This window comes from Gymnodraco acuticeps, unplaced genomic scaffold (genome assembly GCF_902827175.1).
Source record: "Gymnodraco acuticeps unplaced genomic scaffold, fGymAcu1.1, whole genome shotgun sequence".
Lineage (NCBI taxonomy): Eukaryota > Metazoa > Chordata > Actinopteri > Perciformes > Bathydraconidae > Gymnodraco > Gymnodraco acuticeps.
Window position 1 is genome coordinate 3,390,060 of NW_022989843.1, and position 26,000 is coordinate 3,416,059.

At 39.4% G+C, this 26,000-nt stretch overlaps 1 protein-coding gene across 7 annotated transcripts in view; it reads left to right on the forward strand.

Moving 5' to 3' along the window:
* The first annotated feature begins 338 nt into the window (after positions 1 to 338).
* The window catches only part of slc23a2 (solute carrier family 23 member 2), a 40,509-nt gene continuing 14,847 nt past the window's right edge, over positions 339 to 26,000 (forward strand). The window contains exons 1-5 of one of the 7 annotated variants that reach the window (XM_034237668.1): positions 339 to 660; positions 18,304 to 18,352; positions 20,266 to 20,474; positions 22,186 to 22,284; positions 23,314 to 23,430. In XM_034237668.1, coding sequence (XP_034093559.1) covers positions 18,304 to 18,352; positions 20,266 to 20,474; positions 22,186 to 22,284; positions 23,314 to 23,430 — 474 coding nt within the window. In that variant the 5' untranslated portion in view covers positions 339 to 660. The remainder of the gene's footprint in view (positions 661 to 18,303; positions 18,353 to 20,265; positions 20,475 to 22,185; positions 22,285 to 23,313; positions 23,431 to 26,000) is intronic. The other 6 variants (XM_034237675.1, XM_034237660.1, XM_034237684.1 and 3 more) reach the window with 6 other exon arrangements.

Here is a 26,000-nt window from a genome sequence, read left to right on the forward strand (position 1 = left end):
TATGTATATCATACAAATATGCTGTGGAAATGCAAATGACATTACACACAACCATCAGGTGGCGGTGTGGTGGAATACATCAGCATATAGGCAGCACAGAGGATGGCACAAGCAGAAAGAGCCCATTTCAATGTTTAAGGAGGTGGGTGAACGTGCTGGTTAAGTAACTGCACAGAAAAAAAAGAAGCTTATGCAAGAAAGGTTAACAACATTACAAAAGCCGAGGAAGGCGCTGTCACTGACCATCCTCACAATGAAGGAGGGGGCGGTTGCGTCACCGCTGTGCCGCCTCTGATTGGCTGAGCCTAAATTCCAAGGCGGGGCGAGAGGAAGGCGCTTTACGTCACAAGTGGATGTGGGCATGCGTGAGGACGAACGTCAACCCCGTGTCTTTATGAAAGGCAAAATCCCTCTGTGAGCAGCAGCTATCTAAGGAACCGGTTGGTGTAGGATAAGAAGAAGCTCGTCTCGGAAGAACCGGGCTAGAAGACGGTCTGATCTGTTCACCGCAGTCCGCCCAGCGTTGGTTATCCTTCGGCTACAAGCTAGCTGCAGCCTCCGCCTCCTCACCGTGCAACAACACACACCACGGGGACGAGCCGACGGACGTAACGTTAGCCGAGAAGGGAAGTGGGCTCCGGCTTCTCTTTCATCAGGCAGGTGAGGGCAAAACGTGCCATATTTAATCCCATTAGACACTGATATCATACATGTGGAGGTGTTGGGAAGCCGCACATGTAGAAGCCCCGGCTCTATGCTAACCGGCGGGAGATAACGAGTAACGAGATGAGATGTTCGTTACCGGAGCGACGGGCTGTGTGACCGTGTGTCGGTCTGTCTGCTGACGTCGGAGTGTGACCGTGAAACACAAGGCCTCATTACTCCTCAGTCGTCACCTTTACCCTATCTAAAACGACAAAATGTGGAAAAGAAAATAGTAGTTTCAAAATACCTAAACAAAACATTGCTTATCTTTTTGTAGTGCGTAGCCCAACCGTCTCAGGGTTTACAACTCGACATGAGGGCTTTATTGTGACTGTATATATGTATTATGACCTAATATAGGAAGAATAATCGTGCATCACTTCAAATTCAAAGGTTTTATTGTCATATGCACAGTAGCTACAGTGTAGTTATGGCAATGAACATCTAACCAGATTCAATGCAGCATTAATATATAAGACATAGCCATTACAATAGTGACCAATGTGCAGGTAAATGCTTAAGCAGTAACCTGTATACATGTAAAATAAGATGAGCTAACAACAGAATGTAAATTGAATACTGTACACCTGAATAAAGAGTAAAATAACTCGCACCAAAAGAAGCCGAACCACCAGAACTACTACACATATCTGTCACTGTGTATAGTATGTATTATTCGAGAAAATGAAAATGTCAGGTGGGTGAAGAAGTGACAATGATTACTATGGACAATTGAAGATAAATATATGAACTAATGCAGATTGTACATAAGGCAACCATAGCCAGCAGAAGAAGAAAACTGGGACGCCAGTGCTTATTTGGCCATTAGTATTTATTGGCTCCTGATAATGGGGTCGTCCTGGAAACGTGTGTCTGTGCGTGTGTCTGTGTCATAGGCAAACACATTATTATTGGAAGGGTAAGTTGAAATGCAAAGTATAGAAGTAATTATGTCATGATGATGGATATAGACGGCGACGCTGTTTTCCAGTCCAGCTTCAATCAACTCATCGGAAGTCCAAGTAATTAAGAACACTGCTGCCAGGGGCTTGAAGAAAACTTGAAAATGTCGAGTCACTCCGAAATTCATTTCATAATCTTCTACTTGATCTTGCTCTATAAATCTCTCTCCTCTGACCTATTTTGTCATACTGGGCTGGCTTACTGGCTGCCCCAGGCGTTAGAACCAAAGCGGTTAACAGAGAATGTTGTAATCCTGCAACACAGACCTGTAACCAGCCCTGACTCCTTTTCCTATAAAGTAAAATCTAAAGAAGTTATGTTTTACAATAACTTCTCTATAACGGCTAAGAGCTTTTGTTTTTTAGCTTGGCTTTTAAATAACCTTTGTCTTATCTGGATGGTGAGGTTTTCTCCTTAACTTTTGTATATCTTGTCAGTACTTTTGTAACATTTCCAAGGTTTCTTGGAGAACAATAAACATATTGAAATGGACAATAAACTACTAAAACATATTCTATAACGACATACTTAAGTGTGACACCAATGCTTATTTTTATCCCAGTCATTAAAAACTACAGGCCTGAATAAGGCCATTATAATATTATTTCTTAAACTATTAATCTAGCTTTAGAGACCACAATTACCTTTTTTTTCTAACTTAATGGAGCCATTACAATGTTGTTTTTTTACACTAACATTTATCTTGAGTTTTGGTCTCAGAGTTGAGCAATTCTCCCACTGGCAGCTATAAAATGGGACATACTTTGATACTGGTGTGATGACCATCATTGCACAAACGGTTATCTTTCACTCTATCAGTTAAACTAATTAATTAACAGCCTTCTAATCTTGTAAGTGAGTTTTTAATTCATAAATCAAAATAAATGTTATCTTTACTGGGACAATAAAAGCAATGTGAAAATGTGAAAATATCTTCAGTGTATGAAAAAGGCCTGGAGTTGATGACTGCTTGAAGTGGTTGTAGTGGTTTGGCCTACAGGGCTCGACGGTTGCCAGGTTGCCATTGGCAACCATTCAGAAAAAATGTCAACCACTTCTTGGCCTTTGGTTTCCATCAGTGGCAACCAGCTTTTAACATAAAGAAATAAGGGCAGCAAACAGCTAAATGTGCACCCCAAAATAGATACATGTTAATTATGTGTTGTATTAAGAGTGATATTTAATTATTGTTGTGACCAGTCGGAACCTGATACTTAAATTGCACGTGCATTGTTGTGATTACGGAGCCAGAAAGCAATGCACGTTTACTCGCGTGCGCGGTGCGCTGTGTGTTTGTTTTACAAAAAATGGCGAAGCAAAGTTGTTTGACTGTGGGGTAAAAAGTTTGGCCAACCCGTCAACATCTCAAACGAATGTTCAAAGTGATTCAACTGATAAAGCGCAAGATGAACCCGAACGAAAAGCAAAGAGGAAATGTGTAAAGTCTTGGGAGGCGAAATATTATTTGTATGTTCTGCTTCGTTGTGCGTTCACTTCCGGTAAAAGTTCCTTCAAAATAAGAGTCCCGATCTTATTACTACCAAAATAAAAGTGCTAAACGAGACTTTACCATAGGAAAATATTGGCATACAAATATAATCACTTCTATAAAAAGGTAACACATTTTAAATATAGTTAGACATATTAAAGGTAATGCAGCATTAATATCTAATTCTTAACTGTGAATGGTTTTCATTTATTTAACATTAGAAATGTATTAGCCAATGACATAACCACAATCCAAGACTTCAATGCTGAAGGGCCAATGGATCTGTGGTGGGGGTGATGCCTGGTTGCCAGCCTGGCAACCACTTTTAAAAGTTAGCGTTGAGCCCTGACCCTATCAACAGATGGTCGCCTCGTATTGATTAATTTTCAAATTGTACCTTTGATCAAGATTTAGTAGGTTTCTTTTTCAATGCAGTTGAAAGGTTTTGATTGTTATTTGTGGCAAAACATCTATTTTCTTGCAGGGGTGTAACGGTTCACAGAATTCACGGTTCGGTACGTACCTTGGTTTGGGGGTAACGGTTCGGTACGGGTTCGGTACAACAAGAAAAAGCAAAAAAAAAGTGCAAATGCATAACTCATTTTTTAATTTTGAACAGTAGTGCAAGTTTCAGTTTAAAAATAAGGAACTCTAACATTTTGAATAATTAACTGTATTACACTGTTAAAAACAAACCACAAACAGTACCACACACTCGGATGCCCATTATTATTATCTATAATGGCTGATGTCAAACAAAAAGGTTCAATAAGCTGTAAAACTAAAAAGAATGTCTTGAAAATATTACAAAATAAATAATAAAGTGTTTCAAGGGCGCATAGCCGTTCAAATATATATGCCAATAGCTTCCGTTATTTATTTTGGTCTCTCGGCTTTCATGTTTATTGGCTTCTTAAAAACAGCATGGATAAGCTGTTGAACTGCTGTTGTCTTTTGCCGGGCTCCGGTGATTGGCAAATTTGGGTGATGCTGATATGATTTAGCATGTCCGATCCACCACTCGCACTCCATCGTTGTTGTAGCCCACAGGGAACCCGAAATGTTCCCACACAGCTGATTTAAAAGAAGCAAGTGGGTCTTCTAGCTCCTGTGTGTTATCTGAAATCGCCATACTGAGTTTTCTTCCTTTTGTATTTTGTTCGTTTTGTTGTGTTTTCTTCTTGTTCTTCATTTGTTGTTTAAGGGCGGCTGGCAAACAGCTTTTAGGCGCAGTACCGCCCCCTGGATTATATATAGTGTAATGGATACTGCCCTGAGTGACAGACTTTTTTCCCACTCATAAAAAAAAAAGGCATATTCGTCGTGTGACTGCATGTGCCAAACCTTGACATCCGAACCGTGACGGTTACCATTGCACCCCTAATGCAGATAGTTTCTGTTGCACCTGTGCCAGCTGTTTACAATGGACTCATGACTGGTAATCTTTATTGTGAAGCAAGACCAAAGTGTCTGCCAATCCCTATCCGCTTTATTTTAAATACACTGTCAGCTTGAATAAATGTTATTTCTGGATGTAAACCAAGTCAACCAGCAATATGTAATACCAGTATTCTGCACAACATTAAGCCTTAAATCTAAACAACTGTGAAAGAGCATTTCATTCGAACTCAATATTAAGACAAAATAATATAACTTCACTTTTCCTGACTCAAAGAGTTGCTTAGCAGTTTCAGTACAAAGTACTTTTTATTATCCCGCTGAATAACAGTTGGACCTAATCAAAGAACAATAATACGTTTTATTAGTTGAGTGTGCAGACAAGGACTTTTAAGTAGCTAACAATACAGTACAATTCCAAAACAAGCATTCAAATAAATGATGCCTGGTAATTGACTCGTCACTGTGTCCGATGTAGTATGATAAATATAGGATTTTGACCGGGCGGACCTCAGAGGTGCAGTTGTCATGTAGAACAATACATATGATCATATGAAAAGCCTTGTAGTCACAGCTGATAACTCTAGGTGGTGCCAGACTGATCAGCTGATGGTTGTAAGGGTTTGAACACAAGTTGACATTACAGCCAAATGTGGATATAAGCCATGTGTGACCACTAGTTATTTTACCAGCTATTAGGTACATTCAGACCTGTAGTGATTGTTTTATGTAAGCCAGTGTGATGGTTGAACATCCAAAACAGAAAGCAACGTCACCAGCTGTTTGGAGCAGGTGCTTTGATACTCTTTTATTGTTTGAAAGTGCTAGCGTGCATTAGGGCTGCACGGTATTGAAAAAAACTAACATCGCGATTTTCCCCCCCCCCCCCCCCCACACCCCTGCGGTATATATTGCGGTTTTTTTAACCTGTTAAACCCCAAAGTCCCGGCGGGTACTTTACTTTTTTTTTTCACGACAGTGTCTCAGGGGATCGTAATATTTAAGAACCTATTAATGTGTTATACCAGATTAACGGAAATAATCTCAGCTAACTGACGATACAAACCATTTTTACCAAAACAAAACACAAGTCTCATAAGAAGCATCTAAATTACCCCTGAGCGAAAAATGCTAACGCACTTTGGCACAGAACTCAAGATAAAAGTACCCTTATTATTACTTATCGTAGCTGCACTTACAAGATATCCGATTAAAGCTGAGGTTCCACAGATTATTTAGGTATATAGTATCATCACTGAGTGATCTGAACTCGGACAGGGGAAGCAAACACAGACATCACAACACGTACCTTTACGTAGCTTCTAGGGGAGATGTCTCACCGTAGCTGTCAATCTGATCAAAAGACGTGTTCAATGGCATTAAAACGAGAAAGAAAAAACGCGGCTGAATCGGTTGATCCATAGGTTTTTAACGTCTCTGTATAAAAAAAATGATTTAATTTATAATCCATAATTCCATTTGTATGTAAATATCGCAGAGCAAAAGTTAGCTGCTAATGGTAGCCACCATTTGATGAGCTGCAGCTGCTGCTTCCGGTCTTGGCTATGCGGCAGTCTAACACACACATTACCAAATAAGGAGTGAGAGTGACGCGTAGCCAAAACCGGAAGCTGTATACACTCTGGTGGCTACCATTAGCAGCTAACTGTTGTGCTCCGATTTTTACATAAAAATGGAATTATGGATTATAAACAATTGCTTCAAAGCCACAGATACATTATCAACCTATGGATCAACCGATTCAGCCGCATTTTTTCTTTCTCGTTTTAATGCCATTGAACACGTCTTTTGATCAGATTGACAGCTACGGTGAGACGATCTCCGGCGCAAACTGAAAACTCATCTCTTTCGACTCCACTTCGAGCGATAGAACTATTAACGAAGCACTTTTATACTAATAAAGGACTGGCTTATCTAAAGCCAGTTGAGTAGCACTTGAAATGTTTGGCTCTATGAAACCTGATGTACTTATATGATTCTGTTTTCTTCAAGGTTGTATTTTGTTGGTCGAACGCACTTATTGTAAGTCGCTTTGGATAAAAGCGTCAGCTAAATGCAATGTAATGTAATGTAATCTCCCGTAAAAGGTCCGTAAAAGGTACGTGTTGTGATGTCTGTGTTTGCTTCCCCTGTTGCGAGATCGGATCGCTTAGATACTATACTTAAATAATCTGTGGAGTCTCAGTTTTAATCGGATATATTGTATGTGCAGTTTCGATAAGTAATAAGGGTATCTTTATTTTGAATTCTGTGCTAAAGTGCGTTAGCATTTAAAAAAAATATGAATAAAACCGCACGTCCCTGCGGTGTGAATACCGCGCATGCGCATACCGCGGTTATCGCCATGACACGGTATATCGTTCAGCCCTAGCGTGCATCTTCTTTAGGAGTCCTAACTACAGGTTCAGTAGCGTGTGGGTTGGATGAGTCGGTTGGAGTCCTAAGGTTGCTCAAGAGGAAGAAGAAAATGGCTTGAAATTATATGGTTTGTTGGTTCCCCAAACCAAAAGACGGATATTAGACGGAAATAACTAACAGATGAAGACTATGTATTAAGAGATGGTAGTGTACCAGTACATTTGTTGAAAATCATATTTGTATCTGGCAGTGTTTAGGGTTGCACCTCACTATTTTCCACTGGTAATCCGATATTTATTGATAATTGATGAAAATGGCATTATAACTACATAGACCCAGTGGCAGTGTCTTTTACAAAAATAAATCTGTTTTATGATGTTGCAGCAAATCGCAACAGTTGGAAAGCTATAACCTATGAAGGTTGATCATTCTTGCCTGAAAAAACAATGAAGCAATTGTCAGATTTTTGATAGAAGTGACATATCATTTTTAAAGAAGCTACAACAAAACACTACATTTTCAAAGATGTATTTCACCAATACATTTAACTTAATTTTATATTTTGTATTGTTCTTGTTATTGAAATAGTTAAATTAAATACTGTTTGCATTGGGGTTTAAGGTGTGCCACTCATCTTTCCCTTGTCCTAATTTCCTTGTAAGTAATGGTTCTGCAGCCTTTTATTTTCTATATCAGCAAACACATAATGTACAGGGTGCATGGGTTCATCAGTGCCACTTTCTTAACTGGGCATCATGAAGGTAAAGCTACTGAGCTGTGGGTCTTGAGTCGCTGCCTTTACTGTAAATCAATCTGTAAACAGGCTGATGAATGCGTAATTCTACTTTTACTGGAAAGGTGCACTATCACAAAGGAAGAAGTTAATCAGCAGTTGAGTTTAGCTTGTACAGCAAAGCCAATTTAAGGGTTCTTGTTGAAATGACGTGTACAAAAAATGTGCTAGCAAGTGTGTCAATATATTTAAAAACAAGCTTTGCAGCCGTTCAGAGTAGCTCTCTCTGACTCTCAGTAGGCTAAATGGATACAGAGGATCACCTCACAGGATGTCGGCCAAGGAACAGGCACAGTGAGGTGAACTGGATCACCGTACTGGATTCTTGGCTCTTTCTGCTGCTGCCAGCATGTGACTAAGATTACACTGTAGTACGTGGTCATGCTGGTTCTTCCCACTGTTTCGGGTAAAGGTGTGTTTGGTTATTGGTTATTTTTTGACATGGTCTGCCCTGAAATAATATTTCCTTTTTTTCCTTTGCACATCGGTATATTATCTTTGCAGATATTGGTATAGGAATTTTGCTGCAGAATAAAGAGACTTCCACTGTTGGCGTCTACACACTGAGCCTTTTGTAATTGTCAATTTGTGCTGTGATGGAAGACATTAACTTAAAAGGACATTAAATGGCCAAAGCACACTATGGCCCAATCCCAAATCACCCCCTACACACTAGGGCTGCACGATTTTGGGAAAAAATCTAATTGCGATTTTACTGATAAATATTGCGATTTCGAATTGCGATATTTGTTTTTAAGCGACCCAACGAAAGTTTATTGTAAAATGCGGCTAGGAAGGTCGCATCAACGTGCTTCCGTCTCTAGCACCCGCGCGGCCCGAGCTACGAGTGAAAGAACTAAACTTACATGAAACTTCCGTTGGGTTGCTTTAAAGTCAAGCTTCAGTTTAAGATTCACCCTGTAATAGAAACATGTGATGGAGCATTACTGACCTGACTCGGATGGTTTGTTTCACCAAACCATCTAGGAAAGCTCCATTGGAAGCCATTTGGAAAGGGCAGGCACTTTCAAAAATACTTGGCAGGTGATTGGATCAATCTGTCTATCACCTATCATGGGCTACTTCTGATTGGTTAACAATGGCTGGTACATGTGGAGCACATCACTTCTGATTGGTGTGGATGGCTGACACACAAGAAAAAAAAAGGATAAAGAAATGTAAAAAAAGAATGTTGAAAAAAATTGCAGGCTTTGCGATTTGATAATCGCTTCATTTGATAATCGCATCATTTAAAATCGCGATTTCGATTTAAAATCGATTAATCGTTCAGCCCTACTACACACTCCCCCTCCGTTCGCGCGGAGGGTCCGCCATATTAAGTGCTGTTCCAAACCAACGAGGGTGGAGCGGTGTGGTGGGGGAGTGGGCTATCAAGCCCTCAAACAGCGAGTCTGCAGCGGTGCTGACTTGAGACCGGTCTCTACCTGACCGGAGTCAATGCTGTGTGTGTCCGTCAGGAAACACGCTGTTTACAAGTAGTTCCAGCAAACATCCACTGATAAGTTGCGATGTTAACAACCTCATGATCACCTCATATGTTTTTAACTTAGGATCGTACATGTGTTTAGTCTAGAAAAAGGTAAATGTGTGCATTTTATAAAGTTGTGTATATTTACAGACTGTTGCAAAAACTAAGAAGCTTATAAACATCAGGTTTAAAACCTAAAAGAGTTTTACAAAAAAGTAACACAATGAAAGATGTTTGGAGTTTTATTTGAGTTATTAATTTACATTTTTTGTCAAAGAGATGCTGATTTGAAACCGTTGTTACATACAGTTACGGCATTTCCTGTTTCTGCTGGAGAGAGGGGAGTTTGTCCCAAAGCTTGCCGCTGCATTTATACCCTTAACCCTTAATGGAGGGAACTTCATTCAGCTGCGAGTGTGGCTACAGACGGAGTTCACTCCGTCACGTCGAGGGGGTGATTGTGCCTATGTTTCCCCACCTTGAGTAACATCAACAGTAGAATCCCCATTAAATGTTCTCTCACTTTCTCCCGCTCATGCACACACCCTAAGTAATATTTACCACATTAGTTTTAACATTGGAAGCATTAAACATAATCTGCATTAATAAACAGTTGGGTTACATCAATCACTTAAACATAATAATGCAGAGGACAATATGTTTCTCCTCGGTGGCAGAGATGTTTGCTAGCTGTTACTTTAGGTCATGTTTTCAGGGATATCCGTTCTCTGTTGAGGATGTGACCCATGACAGATTCACAATAGCCCTTAGTCTGCCCCCAAACACAGGAATGTCCGTTTTGTCAGTGTAGCTGCTGCTATAGTTGCATTAAATAACTGTCTATGTGCAGTGCACTGTTTAAAAAAAACAAAAACATGGGTGCCTAGTTTTGCTGGGCCACATCTGCCCTTGTTTAATGAGTTAGTAAATACATGCACATTCAATAGATCTTTCTTTGTATTTTAAAGATTTACTGAATGTGAGGGAGGGCGTTTTGTAGAAAGAGACCAGTGGGGTCACTTATTGATTTATTGGAGATCACTAGTAATCAATATTTGGTGCAGATGCTAGTATTTGAGTTGTCCTGAAATATGCTCATCTTTTTGCTTTTAATACAAACAAAACAGAGCAGCTCAATAAAGGGAAATCGATTTGGTAAAATCCAAATAAAATAAATATACTGCTAGAAAGATGAAATAGATCAATGTAATGAATTTCAAGCAGTTGAATTAAGATGAAGATAATAATGTTCAACGGTCATATAAACATATTTACGTTGTTTGTGAATAGTGTTTAATGAGGGATCTGGCCTCTCGACCTTTTTTGGCTTATTATCAGTGTAGTTGAATAAATGCCAGGATCTAGAAATGACGTCCATCTTTCTCTATTTAAAACAAATCTAAACAGCCACATTGCCACAACCCAGATTTTGTGACTCACTTTTAGTCAGTTAAATGATTTAAGTATTTCCTTTCAGGGAATCAGTTTGGATTTGAAAGTACTGCAGCTGAGCAATGACCCACATTGTTTGTGTAATAATAAACATTTAATCAGCTGCATGACAGATGATGGATTGACATGTAGAAACAGACTAAAGAGCATTTATCATGGATTGATTTACCAACTGGTTCATTTCTACATCAACACAAAGTAGTTGTTTTGTTAGTCTAAAAAATGTAAGTAAATTGTGGCAAATGCCAATGACTACTTCCCCATTTTGTCTAATCATTATCTACAACCCAAAGACAAAACATTTAAATATTTATAAAACAGAGAAAGTGTTACTTGCTACTTCTGTCTGCTCATTAATCTGCCTGAGTGTTTTCAGCTGTGCGTGTAATATGTAAATAAGCTGCGCAGTAGCCCTGACGTCATTGGCTGCCCATCCTCTGGTCCGCCTCTGAAGATGGTGATTGGATTGACGTCATCCAATCGCAGCGCACAGCCGGCGCACACCTGCTGGGGAGGAGTACAAAGGCTGCAGACTATCACCACTCTGGAGGCTCTGTTGAGTGAACAGACGCCTCGCTATTTGCTCTTCGTTCTGGGGGTTAACTTGTGTGGACCGTGTTATTGTGATTAGCAGTATTGTTGTGATTAGATTAGTTTGATTAGATGTGCTTAGATTAGTTTAGTATTGTTTGACGGTTGTCCTAGCTGTGTTTTCTTACAGCCTTCCAGTTGTACCACTTTTACAGTGAGGTTTTGTTTCCTTCTTTATTTAGTGTGTGAGTATTTAGTTTCCCTGCATGCGTTTAGACTCACTTTTTAGAGTCCTCCCTTAGTTTGGTTGCCCATTTAAACTTGCGCCCTTGTGGCCTCTATTGTTTGTTATTTAAACCGGTGTTTGTGGCAATTTGTTTGTTTCAGGCTGCTTGCCTGCCATTTTGTTCACCTGTTGTGCATTAAAATAACTTTTACCAATCCCATTCTGGTTTTGTTGCTTCCCTTTGATTCCCCTTGCTCAGAAGGGAACGTAATAGAAAGGCAGAACATTTTCACATTTAGCTCACATGAATTGTTTGTCCTTGTACACTCAGCAAATGAATGAACTGCAGGGCATTCGTCTGTGTGATGGTCACAACAGTTAAGAGTGTAAACATTATAATAGCCTGCATTTAGTCCTTGCTGGTCACCTTCAGTGTATTCTGACTGTACATGTGGATCAATGTGAACTTTGAGTGCGACCAAGTCTGGTTCTGGGCCTTTACCATTGACTTCTGGTATCAGGTCTGCATGTGAGGAGCCTCTCCCAGGGTTGCACATATCTCCTTATCTCTCTCAGCCTTATGGGTTTGTTTGTTATATTATCTGTTATGCCACTACTCGTCACAAGAACCTTATCATATTCATCAAAATAATGAGTAATGAAAATAATTGTTAATTGCAACCCCTGCAGTGTCTTGTATGAGAAAATCAGCATGATCTGAATTGGCAGATCTCTACTACACACGTGAAGTATCTTAAGCCGCATTTACACTACAGGGTTTTAGCGCGGCTCGGCTTGCTCTTTTTCGCTTTTCCACTAGGGATAGTACCGGCTGACTGGTACTTTTTTAGAACCACTTCAGTCGAGGTTCCAAGCGAGCTGAAAATATGCTTAGCTAGTGACGTACAACACTGCCGACCGCTGATTTGTCAGAGAATCGTCACAATTATTGCGCGAGACAGTCCCCAAGCGTCGCATAAGCACCATTTTTTTTTTTTTTAAAACAGACGAGCTACCGTCAGCAAGTATTTCTATTTTCAACAAAGTATTTTTAATTTCAACAAATCCATAAAGAAATGGCAGCAAAGAAAGCACGCCGTGGTCATTGGACGAGGTACAGACGTTCCTCCATCTCGTTGCAGATGAAAAATACAGCGGGAGCTCGACGGTGAAACGAGAACGTTTATCAGGAGGTCTCTACACTGTTGGCCGCACACGTCTTCACAAGGACTTTCCAGCAGTGTAGAGAAAAACTACAAAAACTGAAGAGTGATTATAGAGCCGTCAAGGACCACAACAGCCGGAGTGGTTCCAGTAGGAAACCATGGAAGTGGTTTGACACTGTGTCGTTACTATAGTTACTACCCTCGTTACTAACTGTAATGGAAACACAGCTTAAAGTGAGCCGAACCGAGGAAAGGTGAACCGAGCCATGGCGAGCCGCGCTAAAGCCTGTAAAAAATGCAGCTTTACATCTGTAGTACCACAGTCTGTTAAACATATCTGAACTGCTAAACCACAAGAGTGTTTTTTAAACTGCTCTTAGCTAACCTCACACTTAGTAAATCCTCCACATCATTATGCAATTGTGGTGCTGAAGGAAGGTCATCCGTCTCCACAGTTACTGTATGAGCCCATGAAACTGGTTTCCCACTGGGAGCAACATCAGGAGTCTGGGTTGGCTCAGGTAGGCTTAAAAGATTTCATCAACTTAAAGCAGTAATGGATGCCTTTTTACTCTTAAATATCCCCGCTGGAGTTGATGGAAAAAGGCCTGAGGCTGGGTGGTGGATATAAGAAACCTTACATTACATGCATTTAAAGGTCCATCTTATCTTATTTGTTTCTGTCTAAGAAAAAAGGAAACTTTAGTGTTTTAATCTAACCTTTAACCGCTATTCACACGCTACTGACAGCATGCTGTGTGGGTGTTTTTGAGGGGGATGGAAATGCATTTAAAGGCTGAATCTCTATTCCACTGATCTAGATGTAACTGTCTTCCCCGTAGCTTTGGTTTCTTAAACTAAAGAATGTGTTTGTACCTCACAGCATGTAGTCCACCTGCTGTTAAACTGCTAAGAACCAGGGAAAGCAGGAATACTGGGGCTTTACATTGTCCCAAATTTTTAAAAAAAAGGCAGCAGCATAGGTCGAGTTTAATTGTACGTGTGATCTAGAGAAGACGACTCATTTTCATGTACTATAATAAAAACTCATTAGTCAGAATAACATCTCTAGTGGCGCTTTCTGTACAGTTTTCAAAGTACAGCCCCCTGCCACTGTATTTGCCAGCGTTCCTTCTGTTACTGCCTCATCAGACTTTTTGTCAAACATCCACCTTTGTCTTACAGGCAGACATGACAGATGGAATCATTTTAAATCAGTACATTTAAATAACAGGTTTTGACAACAATGGTCTCCTTTCAATATAACAATACTGAAGATCCCCACTACCCACTTTCAGCTGTTACTTTGCAAGTTTGTGTTTTTAATCCTTTTAAACCATTATATTTCCAAGATTTCTTCTCAAGTGGGACTAAAAAAATACTGAATTCATGACAAAAATGTATGAAGAACTTGAATACATACTTCAGATGTAACTGCTTACTAGAAGTTGGACTTACATGAATCATACACATCTCTGTCAATGAGGTTTGGATGCAGATAATGTCCAACTGTTGAAAAGCATATTAAAGTATTTTAAAGATGTTGTTGATGCTAGTTTGTTCTTCCAGTTTAAGCCTTACTGCAAGGCCAAGTGAAGAGAAAGAATATGTGAGAATTGAAGGTGTATGTAACCAAAGACTGAAGCAGTCAGTGTACCTGCCTCGCCCTAACTAGGACATGTTTCAGATTACTTACTCGAGTTACAAAAAACCAGGCTACTTTTTGCATGACTTGGGAAGTAAATTATAAACTATGCCGTCATTCCGGTAAGTTGTGAAAAAAGTGCTTGCTTTGGTCGTTCATTATTTTCACTGACACTTTTATTGTATAATAATATTCTTAAATTAAGCTTAACCCTCGTCTTACTAGTTTATGCTTTTCATCATACCATCAAAGGGGTTTTATTCTGTCATTTAAATGTACATTCCTCATTCAATATGGGCCTATTGACTCCATGAAACTTCTGTTTCAGACACAAGCACACATTTCTTTATGTGTGCTTTGTCTATTTTAGTTTTACACAATCTGCAAAATGACTGAGTTTCTTTGTGAACTTCCTTCCTTTTTTTTTCTGATGACAAAACATATTTATTCTCAAAGCAGTGTAAGTTTACAATTTGCTCTACTGTTGTTTTGTGACGGTGGTTTATTTCCATTTAGTAATCCTTATGTAATGAGGCTTATGTGTTTGATATAGAAATACAACACAATAAATCACATCCAAAGGGTTGGGAACACAAAGACGAGTGAAATACATGAAAAGAATGCATGAAAATTCAACTACTTAAACAAACAAGGCTTTAACCAAAACTGACCTTGAAAGCAAGGCCTCCGGTGTGTGGGAACATTTAGGGCAAAGCATTCAACTTCTGAACGGATGGGGTTAATCATTAAAAATGTAAAAAAGAGTTTATCGCCAGAAAATTATTTAAACATTATTTTAAATAGATTTTCAAGACACTTCTCAACTTCAAATGTTGTTTCTTGTTGTTGAGACTTGTATTAACAATAAATACAGAATGAAGACTTCCTCTTGGGTTCATGGAATTGTAAAGGGTATTTTAAGATGTGATAATAAAGATAAGATGTATTTATTGTAAAAAATACTGCGCTGGTAGAACATGGCTTCACACCCCTCGATTGAAACATGTATTTTGTTGGCCTGCTGCCTCTAACTGTTTAAGAGACACACTCTTATCTCCATTCACCTCCACTGCACTGACGGTATGTTGACTAATGTAAACATGCCCTTGCTTGCTTTTTACAATCCACCCTTTACCCCCTTCCTACACACACACACACGCGCACACACATGCGCACACACACACACACACACACACACACACACACACACACACACACACACACACACACACACACACACTGTACACACATCCTGATTTTAGCCAAGGTAAAGGTACTAAAATATGATATGTTCAAATTGTTTCGCAACAGTTGTCAAACAATTTGTGATTTATAGGATTTGTTAATCTGCTTACTAAACTTAACCGGAGGGAAACTGGCGCAGCTTTCCTCTGTTGGAATCTTTCAGCAGACACCACACGGCTGTATTGTTCGCCGTGAAACATTCCAGCGTATTACCCACAGCTTACAATGATAAGCGTTCTTCTGTTATTTCCTGTAGTAGCTTTCCATCACACCTGGTCCTATTCAGTCGGCTTTGATGGTAGTCGCACTTAAGGGATGATTTTGTCAGTTGTTAATGTGATGACTCAGAAGTTTACAATTGTTCTTCTTTGCTTGTTCAGTCAGTGGCAGTGGCTAAACATCTTTTAGCTGTAGCTTGAATTGAATTGGCCATTATTCTAATAATGGAAACATGTATCCTCTTTGCTGTTCAAGTGTGATGATTTTGGGCTACTTGTATTTTACGTCATTGTAAACGTAACATCTTTGATCCGCCAAAGTCAGCAACATGAAGACATCATAATAAATGTATCGTGGCCATGTTATCGGCATTTTTTTCACTGTCAGAACTTAGTCCTTTTCTATGTGCTGACTTTTTTTGTGAGATTGTAGAAATTCCACAAATTCTGACAACCCTCACATTACTCCAAACCAGGGGGGTCAGACTTAAATACACAGTGGGTCAAAATAAAAAAATGGGTACTAGTCGAGGGCCGGACTGGTTCAATGTTTATTGCAAAACGTATTGAAATGAACTTATTGCACATATTAAACCTGGAACTAACAAAGCTTAAATTATTGCCTATAAAAACAACATGAATCATTAAATAATCAGTTGCATTCATTTCTTATGGCTCTATCTGCAGCTTTTCCGGAGTCATTTCTTATGATTACATTTTTCCACAGGCCAACAACAGCTTCAACAAAATCAATTCCCCTCAAAGAAAAAAACAAACATGCTCTGTCGCAAGAAAGAAAGTGCAAAAGGGAACATCCATGTAAACTCAGTGTGCTGCTCGGTGATGCACACTAAGCCAGATACTTGGCATCTCGTCTCGGGTGCAAGTTCATCAACGTTTGGGCTCAGGCTCTGAGCTGAGGAAACCCTCAGGATGGAGTGAAGGTGTGCGTGCAATATACCGGCGGGACAGATCTAATAGTAATTAGAAATGTTCCTGCGGGCCGAAATTAAATCTTAAAGCACTTATGTAAGCACGCTCACACACACATTATTTATTAGAGATGAACCCGCCAACACTTGCGAGGTACAAGCCTGCACATGAGCCACAGATCAGGTTATCATAGTTATAGATCCGGCCTGCTTTTTCTGGGATGACTTCAAACTACCGTTGCCTTTGTTTCACCTCGCTCTAGTTTGTCTTCTGCGCTCTTCCTCTAAAACTCTTTTAAACACACACTTCTTGCTTTTTTCCTTTTAAATGTTGTCTTTAACATATTGTGAAAAGTTATTTATTGTTTATGAAACTGCAGAATTCCCCTCTGTTACATTGGTTCGCTTTCAGTTCTCTCTTCTCTCATAACAGTTTCTTGTTTTCTCCCTCGTGTGAATGTGTGTGTTTAGTCTCTTGGACAACTAGCAGAAAAGGGCTTTTGAGACAATGTCATGCTCATGGATGTATAAAGGGAACGGTCATGCTAAAGTAGCATGTCTCGCTGGTGTTAGCATATGCCTCATCTGAGTTTTTATCACACAGAGGTTGCTGGGATACTTTGTCACACTCCACATCTCACAACTAACTCAGTACTGACGCGAGGCAGCACTCGGTGTGTGAGTTCAATGCTGTGCAGTATGCAGAATGATCTGATAGGCTAACTTTGGGTTGATTTTCTAACCATGACATTGACCAAGGATTATTCTCCTTTGTTTAAGATTGGGCCATAATTTCTATCAAATACAACATTATGCTAGGGCTGCACTATATGTGGACAAAAGGTTGAATATAGCGAGAATTATAGTTATTGTGATAAAATATAAATGTGTACTCAGTTCTGCCTTTCTGCTGTGCAGTTTGCAGTATACCTGTAAATGTTATCATTTTGATTTGGAGACAGGACTTTAAGCTCTTTAAAATGTTTTAAATAGTGAATTAGATGGTCAACCTCAGATCTTTTTCATCACGGTTTAAAATCTTAAAAGATCATGTGATTTTTTTTCTTGCCTAGGGTATGTCTTAATTTAATTATTTTCTTTAAGTGTGCCAAATTCACAAGAAACAAAAGTCACATTCTTAAAAAGCTAAATGATCTTTTATGAATGAGCCCCTTTGCACATTCCTTTTTGTCTGTTTTTATAATATGAAAACACAGGAATATGTATACATTACTCTAAGTAAGTATTTGATCAACAGTTCTTCTTTAAATTAAACAGAACCTCTTAAATGGCATGTCTTTTTAAGTGTGAAGTTAAATTAAAGACCTATATTAGCGAGTCCATCATGACTTGGCAGTTTGCCTAGGCTTGCCTGGCTTCATGGTTTTCTTTCTGTCCTTTCTAAAAGTACAGGCGACCTTTATACTGTATGTGGAAGACCTAATTGGAACTCTTACCGTCTCCCTAAAGCCATATTTCACCTAAGAATCTGAGATTTAATGAACACATCAGTCATACGATACACACTAACTTTTGTTTGTGATTAAATGCTGTCTGTCAAATTAACTTATGTCTCGCCTCCTCCTCCTTCCTTTGCCTCCTCCCCCTTCTCTTCTTCTCTTTCCTTTCTTCTACCTCCTCCTTCCCCCTATCTCTTGCCCCTTCTACACAGATGCTCCCAGCCGCCCAGCTTGACAGGAGTGATGGGATGTGTCAGCTAGGTATTACACCTATCCCAACATTTTACAATTAAAACAAATTAAATTACTTTTGGAAAAAATAAATATAAGGCTAGGTATCATTGCCTTTTACATTATTTTGTGTCAAGTCTTTACGGGCCTTTTCTTTTACCATGAACAATCAATAATTAATTAACGGAGTCAACGGTCTCGGACTAAATGTTTTCTTGAAATGTTTACATCTTGTCAGATAGTAAATAATTAAGTTAAAGTAACAGTTACTCTTGCTGTTTGATTTTTGTTTTTTTTATCAAATGGTAAGACGTTTTTTTAATTTACAGTAGATTTGGTAATGTGGGTCTTATTTTGGCCAATATACCTAAAAGACGTAATTGGTTGTAGACACAAGCACTCTGCAAACACTTTTAAAAGTATGTTAAGCACAAATGATCAGAGTATGAAAAGCAATGGATGTCATACTCCTCTCCTACCATCTAAGCAGGCGTATAATGGTAAATGAGAAAATGATGATCTAACAAACAAGCACATGGTTACTTAGTTTGTGTTTTGTGAAGCGTTTGCTTAATTTCTTAGTATGATAGATATATTACCTTTCATGTAATAAACTCGCTTTGCTTTGGTGCCCAGGGGTATGAAGGAAACCGGATCCATAGGTCGCCTGTCAAAGAATATTTACGTAAAGGCCAAGGTCAACATCTGAAGGCCTCAGTGATCCTTTAGAACTTTATTTTCAGTTTCAGCACCTCTTCTCAATAGAACCCTGATGTTCTTGTGTCTTTGTGTCACTTTATATCAGCAATGCTCACTTAATCCAGTGTGTGGCAAAATATGTATTCCAACTTTCTCATATTTCTGGTTCTAATACGTTTGGTAACTGACAGTTAGTGATAGATTGAACAAGAGGCACTGACTGTTACAAAGAGATTGCCAGCGTCAGCCAAAGGTCAGGTGTCGGATAATGCTACATAACTTACGGTTTGTCTTACACAAAACACACACCATGAGGAACTAGACTATAGTGCTCCATCCCTTCTAGGACAAACGTACTCCTCTCCACCAAACAGCCGTCCATGGTTCACTCTTTTCCAACTCCTTGCATTATTTCATCTCTCTGTGAATTAGCTTTCTCCTCCGTTCTCAAACCTGTTGGGGACATTGATTAAAACATAAACCTTGACACTTTTATTTGAAAGAGAACAAATGATTTAGCAATCATCTTTTTTATTATTATTTAAGGATTGTTGTAGAGCGGCAACTAACAATTACTTTTAGGATGAATTATTCTGCAGATTCATTATTTGATCATTCTGCAAATAAAAGTCTGTAAAATGTCAGTTAATACAAACACTAAGACCATTATTAATATTTGTATGACATTAAAGCAAATCCATTAATCTTCACAATTGAGAAGCTAGAACTAAAACAACTTTTGGCAATTTTGGTTAAACATACATGATTAATCAATTCTCAAACTATTTGATAACATGTTTAAGTTCTACATTGATTCATTAACCACAGTAGTTAAGTTATGAGAGCTTAAACTTTTTTATAATCTACCCACCGACAAACAACCACCAAACCGACCAGGAAGTAGAAAATACCTCTCTACCACTTCTAAGACAAACTGACATCATCTTTCTTGCCTTTCAATCATCTTCATCTATAATCACTCTGTTCATCCTTTCCATCAAACATGTGTTCATCACTATTTGATGCGGCATATTGAGTTCTCTCTTTCCTTCATATATGGTCAATTGTTACCGTTAACATACTTTTGTCAATCAAAATAGACGTGACAAAAACAACGAGAGCTGACATAAGTTTCTAATCGGCAAGAAGTGCGGCCTGGCAGCCTCTCAGGATTAGAATATTAGAGCCCATAAAGAAATACATCGAGATATTAATCTCTGTTTGTATGTCTTTCCATTTCCAAGCAGATGAGGCAGTCCTCTGCGATGTAATCGGACTGAAGGATTCATCTACTGCATTCACACCGGAGCGAGACAAAAGAGGGACAGAGGAGGAGAAGGACACGAGGATGGGTGTGGGACAGAACACCACTTCTAAGTCCATGGACAGCAGCAGTGAGGGAGGAAAACTTGAAGAGGAGAGCAAGCATGGCACAGATTTCTACCCTATTCCGGTAATCAAACGTGTTATTTGGATGTTTATAATATTATAAAACACTAAGACAAAACCATGAACGGGTCTAGTGGCTGGACACATGCCGCGTTTTTGTGCTTAAATCCTTTGTTTCCAATGAAGATGTAGAGAAGGGCCAATGTCGCGCTGAGTTAACGCAGCAGAACACACCGCTTGTCGTGACGAGGAACAACCAATCGCAACTGCCGGATACATTTCCTTTCTTTAGTGAACGTGGAGATAAGGTTATTATATTAGTTCAGGGTGACTCAAGAGTTTCGGATAAATAAATGTTGGCACAATCCAGCGTGGGAATCCAACGTTTTGAACAGGTGTTAAAAGACAGGGAAAGGCAAGCTCTAATTAAACACGTTTTTAAGACGGGTGTTGGTACCTTTTTGTTTTGTGAAAATGATAAAACAAAACCAATCAAATAAATCCAGTGAATAGAAAAACCAAAGTATATATTTTTTACTTTTTTCTGGTCTTTAATGAAAAGGCAACTTTCTCCAGAAAGACTATTAATATTGATACATTAAGTTAATTGGCTAATATTCATTTTTTTATTCCTTAAAGCTTAAATATTTTTTTCCTATTAACAATGCCTAAAAACCAGTGTGACGCCCCCTCCCTTAGTTATATGTAGGCTCTTTGTGTCATTTAGCCGATTGATTACTTTTTCCCACTTTACCGTAACCCTAACCCACAAATATGACACCTGCAAAGAGGTCATGTCCTTTTGTATTGCAGGTTTGAGCAAAGACACACTGAGCACTGCTTGGACACTGAGGGCTGTCTAAATCACTCTAACAACGCAGTGAAGACAGGGTGCTGGCAGTTGATTTATTAGCGACTTTGCATTAGGGCTGTACCCGAATATTCGGTCGTTGGCCTACTATCCGGTTTTCAATTTCGTTATTCGGATAATCGTATTTGTTCTTTTTTTTAGGCATATATACAACTGCAACGAAAATAACAAACACAATGCAATATATATATATATCTTTTTTTAATCGTTTATTTGGCAGGGACCATGCACAGTAATGAACACTTAAAACATTCAAATGTATCAAGCGTAACAGTGCCAGATTTAGCTTTGAACTCATTTCCATCCGCAGTCCCTCAAAAAAATATCCCATTCAATTTCAAAGAACACAAATTGGGTTATTTACATTAACAAATAACTATAAAACAACAATACTGTAGAACAACAAAATTAATGCCTTGAATAAACCGAAATACATGCGTTGAAGCGCGCGCGCCGAATATTCGCTGCTGATTACTACCGAATATCCGGAGCCCGAAAAATGGTATTCGGGACAGCCCTACTTTCCATACCTGCATGTCTTCGCATCTTGTCTCTCAGGCATGAAGATATTCAAACCCATATAATGGTTATATATTCTCCGGAACGCTTTGAGTAATTCTTAGCTAATAATGACACATTCACACAAATGTCTGATATGATAAAATAATCATCTGATGATGTTTTTGACATACAAGGATTTAATCTCCAACTCTGACTGTTTTTTCTAGTTTCTTTGTTCATTAGACTTTAGAGTCGACAGCTTAGCACACAGTCGGACCCTGACACTCTTTATTTTGAATCTTTTGTTGTGGTTCTGCAGGTCTTGCAGCATTTTGTCTATACTGCCAGTATCTGCAGTCTTTCTTAATGCATTGTAATTATGCATGTCTGTTTATGTGTTAAGGTGGTGGTTAACGGCGTGGGCGGGGCCAGTGGAGACCAGGATACTGAGAACACAGAGCTGATGGCCATCTACACTAAAGATAATCAAGGAGCAGAGAAGGTAACTGGAGTTAGAAAATGAAGAAGTGAAACACACGATCCTCACATGTTTTTATTCATCCAAAGTGCTGTTTTACCCCAAAATAACCCTCTACAGATAGTCACATGGTTCCAAAGCTTACTTGCAATCGCACTTTCAATGGCTTTCCATTTCCTTCCTGATCTTTCCCCAACATTTTAAAGATGTAATCCCTCAGATTTCAGTCCTAGTGAGTTTATAACTTGTGGTTACTGTAGTAACATCAAGTGTGTTTTTCAGCCCACACAAACTTGAGCAGCTTTTCTTTAGAAAATGCAACAGAAAATCAGCTGGCGTGTCCGTTTACATTGCAACTAAACAAACGCACACTGTTATTAAGGGAGTCAGAGTAGCATCCCACCCAACAGCAGAGCACAACTCTCCAACAGCTCACTGTGGCTTCTCCTCCTTTATTCATGTTTTTGACGAATTATTGAAAGTGGTTAGTTTGTATAATAATATGTAATATCTCGGATGGTATATTTCACTATTTACCTCATTCTTAGTATTCAAAGCAGGGAAAGTGGAGGCTGTGGCTCAGTGGAAAGTGTGCTGGACTTCGAATCAGGTGATGGCATGTTCGAATCCCACTGCAGTCAGCATGTCGTTGTGTCCCTGGGCAAGACACTTCACCCCAAATTGCTCCTGTGGGGATTGTCCACAGAATGTATGTTAGTCGCTTTGGATAAAAGCGTCTAACAAATGACATGTAATGGAAACACAAACATCTGCAGGCACAGATTCTCAAACAGTCTCCGTGTGACGTTCCCTCTTTTCCCCTGTCACTGTGACTGTGCATTTTTCTTTTCTAATGGATTCATGTGTTGCATTTTCTTATTTTTTTCTGTCACTTTCCTGTTTAGTTTTACATTCATAAAAAAATCAGCTAAGATGTGCTTTTTTTCTCATAAACACTTGACATGAACAGTCTGAAGTGTTACAGGAAAAATTAAACATGTTAAAAACGTTTTGAATTGACATGACATCGATCTTATTTCTTTGTGTGTGTAGAGTTCAATGTCTGAGACGTTGGAAAGCACAGACAGTGTTGACGCACGGAGGATGGATATGATCTATACCATTGAAGACACCCCACCCTGGTACCTGTGTGTGTTCTTAGGCTTACAGGTAGATCTACTGTTTTAATTTATTTTTGTGTCATGGCTCATTTGCAGTGTCTAATGTCAGTCATCTACTGTAAAGGCGAAGGTGTCTCACGATATGAGAGCGAAAACATGCACTCACTCGTCCTGTACAGTAAAATCAGGCTTTGTCAAATCCTTCACTGTGGTCGTACTTGTCACCTCAATGCAGTATTTTTCATCTGACTGTCAACAATACTTATTACACAACCGGACGTCAGACACAAAAATAGTCATATGAACACAGTAATCGTCATGCTGGACGTTCAGTGTGGTAATGTTTTCACTGTGTGATCACAATGTCTAAGGGAAAGATTCACCAAGGCTAAGCCATCCTCCAAATTAGACAGTCGTACAAAACACTTAATACTGCTTTACCTGAAGACAGTTATCACATACATTAGAAGTGTACATCTGGACACAAATCCACTCATTGTAGAATATTTTGGCTTGATACTGCTCTGAATGTTCTGGCTCAAAATGCCAAAGAACATATATTTTCCTGTCTGTTGAGACAGATTAGCAAAGGGTGATGGGTATATATATCGCTGGTGGCGAAGTCGTTAGGGACTTGGCAACTGGAAAACCAGTTCAAGTCCCGGCAAGACCAAGTACTACCGAGGTGTCCCTGAGCAAGGCACCGTTCCCTAACTGCTCCCCGGGCGCCGTTCAGAATGGCAGCACACTGCTCCTAACACTAGGATGGGTCAAATGCAGAGAAACAATTTCCCCACGGGGATTAATAAAGTATATCAATATCAATACCAGTTCATTTAACACTGTTACTCACCTTCATTTTTCACAACTATATTAATTGGATATAAATGTAGATACAAATGTAGATATATCTTAATTTAAACACATTGCCCAAATATACTAATGATTCAGTGTTTTTTCAACTATGGAATATGTAACTTATACAGCCGATAACAAACAATAAATGCAAAATTGTTAAGGAGAGAAGCATACATGTGAATCTGCCTGCTTCTTTGTTCAGTTTTTTCTTAGTTGAGCAAGATTTCTTTAGATTCAGGGGTTTCACCTACACAAGGCAGTCAGGGTGGGTAAGGTGGATGAAGATTAGACCGGGAGCAGTATTATGGAGACATAGTAACAGTCATGCTGATGGCAATGAAAGAATGGTGATCAGAGGGCTATGTATTACAGGGAATTGTAAAAACAATGTAAGTGAGTCAGCCTGTTAATGCTGGTTTTCTCATAGTTAGGTTTTTTCAGGTGATTTCATCAAAAGGTGAAACTCCTTCATATTTCTCCTGATATACCAAATGAGCTGTTAAAGAACAAAATGGATGGACCTTTTCAGGACAAACCCCCTAAAAGATTCAAATCAAGCCAGAGGGTCACCATTGGTTCTATTAAAGTAATATGCAGGGGTGCACATAACTTTTTTGCCCTGGTTCTCAAAGGAGCACCTGGAGATGTTGCTTGGTACTCATCCTTAAAATGAAATAAATAAACCGGTCTTTATTTGTCAGACACACAGCACAGAACATGCAGAGGTGAACACAGAACACACATGCAGAGGCGAACACAAGACAACATTAGCACGACCAGTAATCCTACAAGCTGTCATCACTACCCTCCTGACTGTTCTCCTCACTGTCTTCCTCTCTGTCAGACATGGTAGCTGATGATGTAGGCCTACTACTTTCTCTCTGGTTGAGTCTGCGATTAGCTGCTTGCATCCACAAGTCAACAGCTGGGTTTGGGTCAAAAGTCCAGTTTTAAAGGATATTTGTGGTTGCTGTCCTATAGTATACATTGGAATGATTTCAAACCTGTTTATCCCAATAATTATAAAGGAGTGCCTTGGAAATATGTGTTTACATAAATTGTGACCAAACCGTTTGAACTTAGACTAAAGTGAACTATCTAAACACTCAGAGTACCTCACTGAGCTGTAGTTATCAGCCTCTCAGTCTGACTGGAGAGGACTCTCCCTCCACATTATTGTAGAAACATCTTCTTCTTCTTCCGTTAGAGCAGCTAGCACCAGATTCTAATAACAACAGCGCCGGTACCGGTGCACCCTCCCTCTCTCCCACGCTCACTCGCATTTTGGCTGTGAGCTGCGGGCGCCAGATAAGCCAACATCCCCCATTTTCATCACTTAACAGCGCCCATCGTACAGGGCAAATGAAACGTGTAACCGGGGTGAAAAGGGTGTTACATTTACTTAATTATGAATGTTGTTACATCAAGGCCGAAAATTAGGATGAGCCCCAACGGTCAAAAATGTTTTTTTCCCTCCCAGAACTACCAGCCACAGATCTGGCGCCCTAGGCGAAAATCAACGCCAGTGCGACGGGCCGGCCCTGAGTTCATATGCAACTCGCAAATATCTTTCTCTCTCTCCTCTCTTCTCTCTTTTCTCTTCTCCCTTCTCTCTCCCTCTCTCTCAATGTTGGTACGCAAATGCGCCTTTTTTCAAATGACCCGGTGCTCTTTTTTTGGCCGAGGTGCGCATGCGCACCAGTTATGTGCAGCCCTGGTAATAAGGCAACATGTGAAGTGGTTTAAACATAGCTACACTGT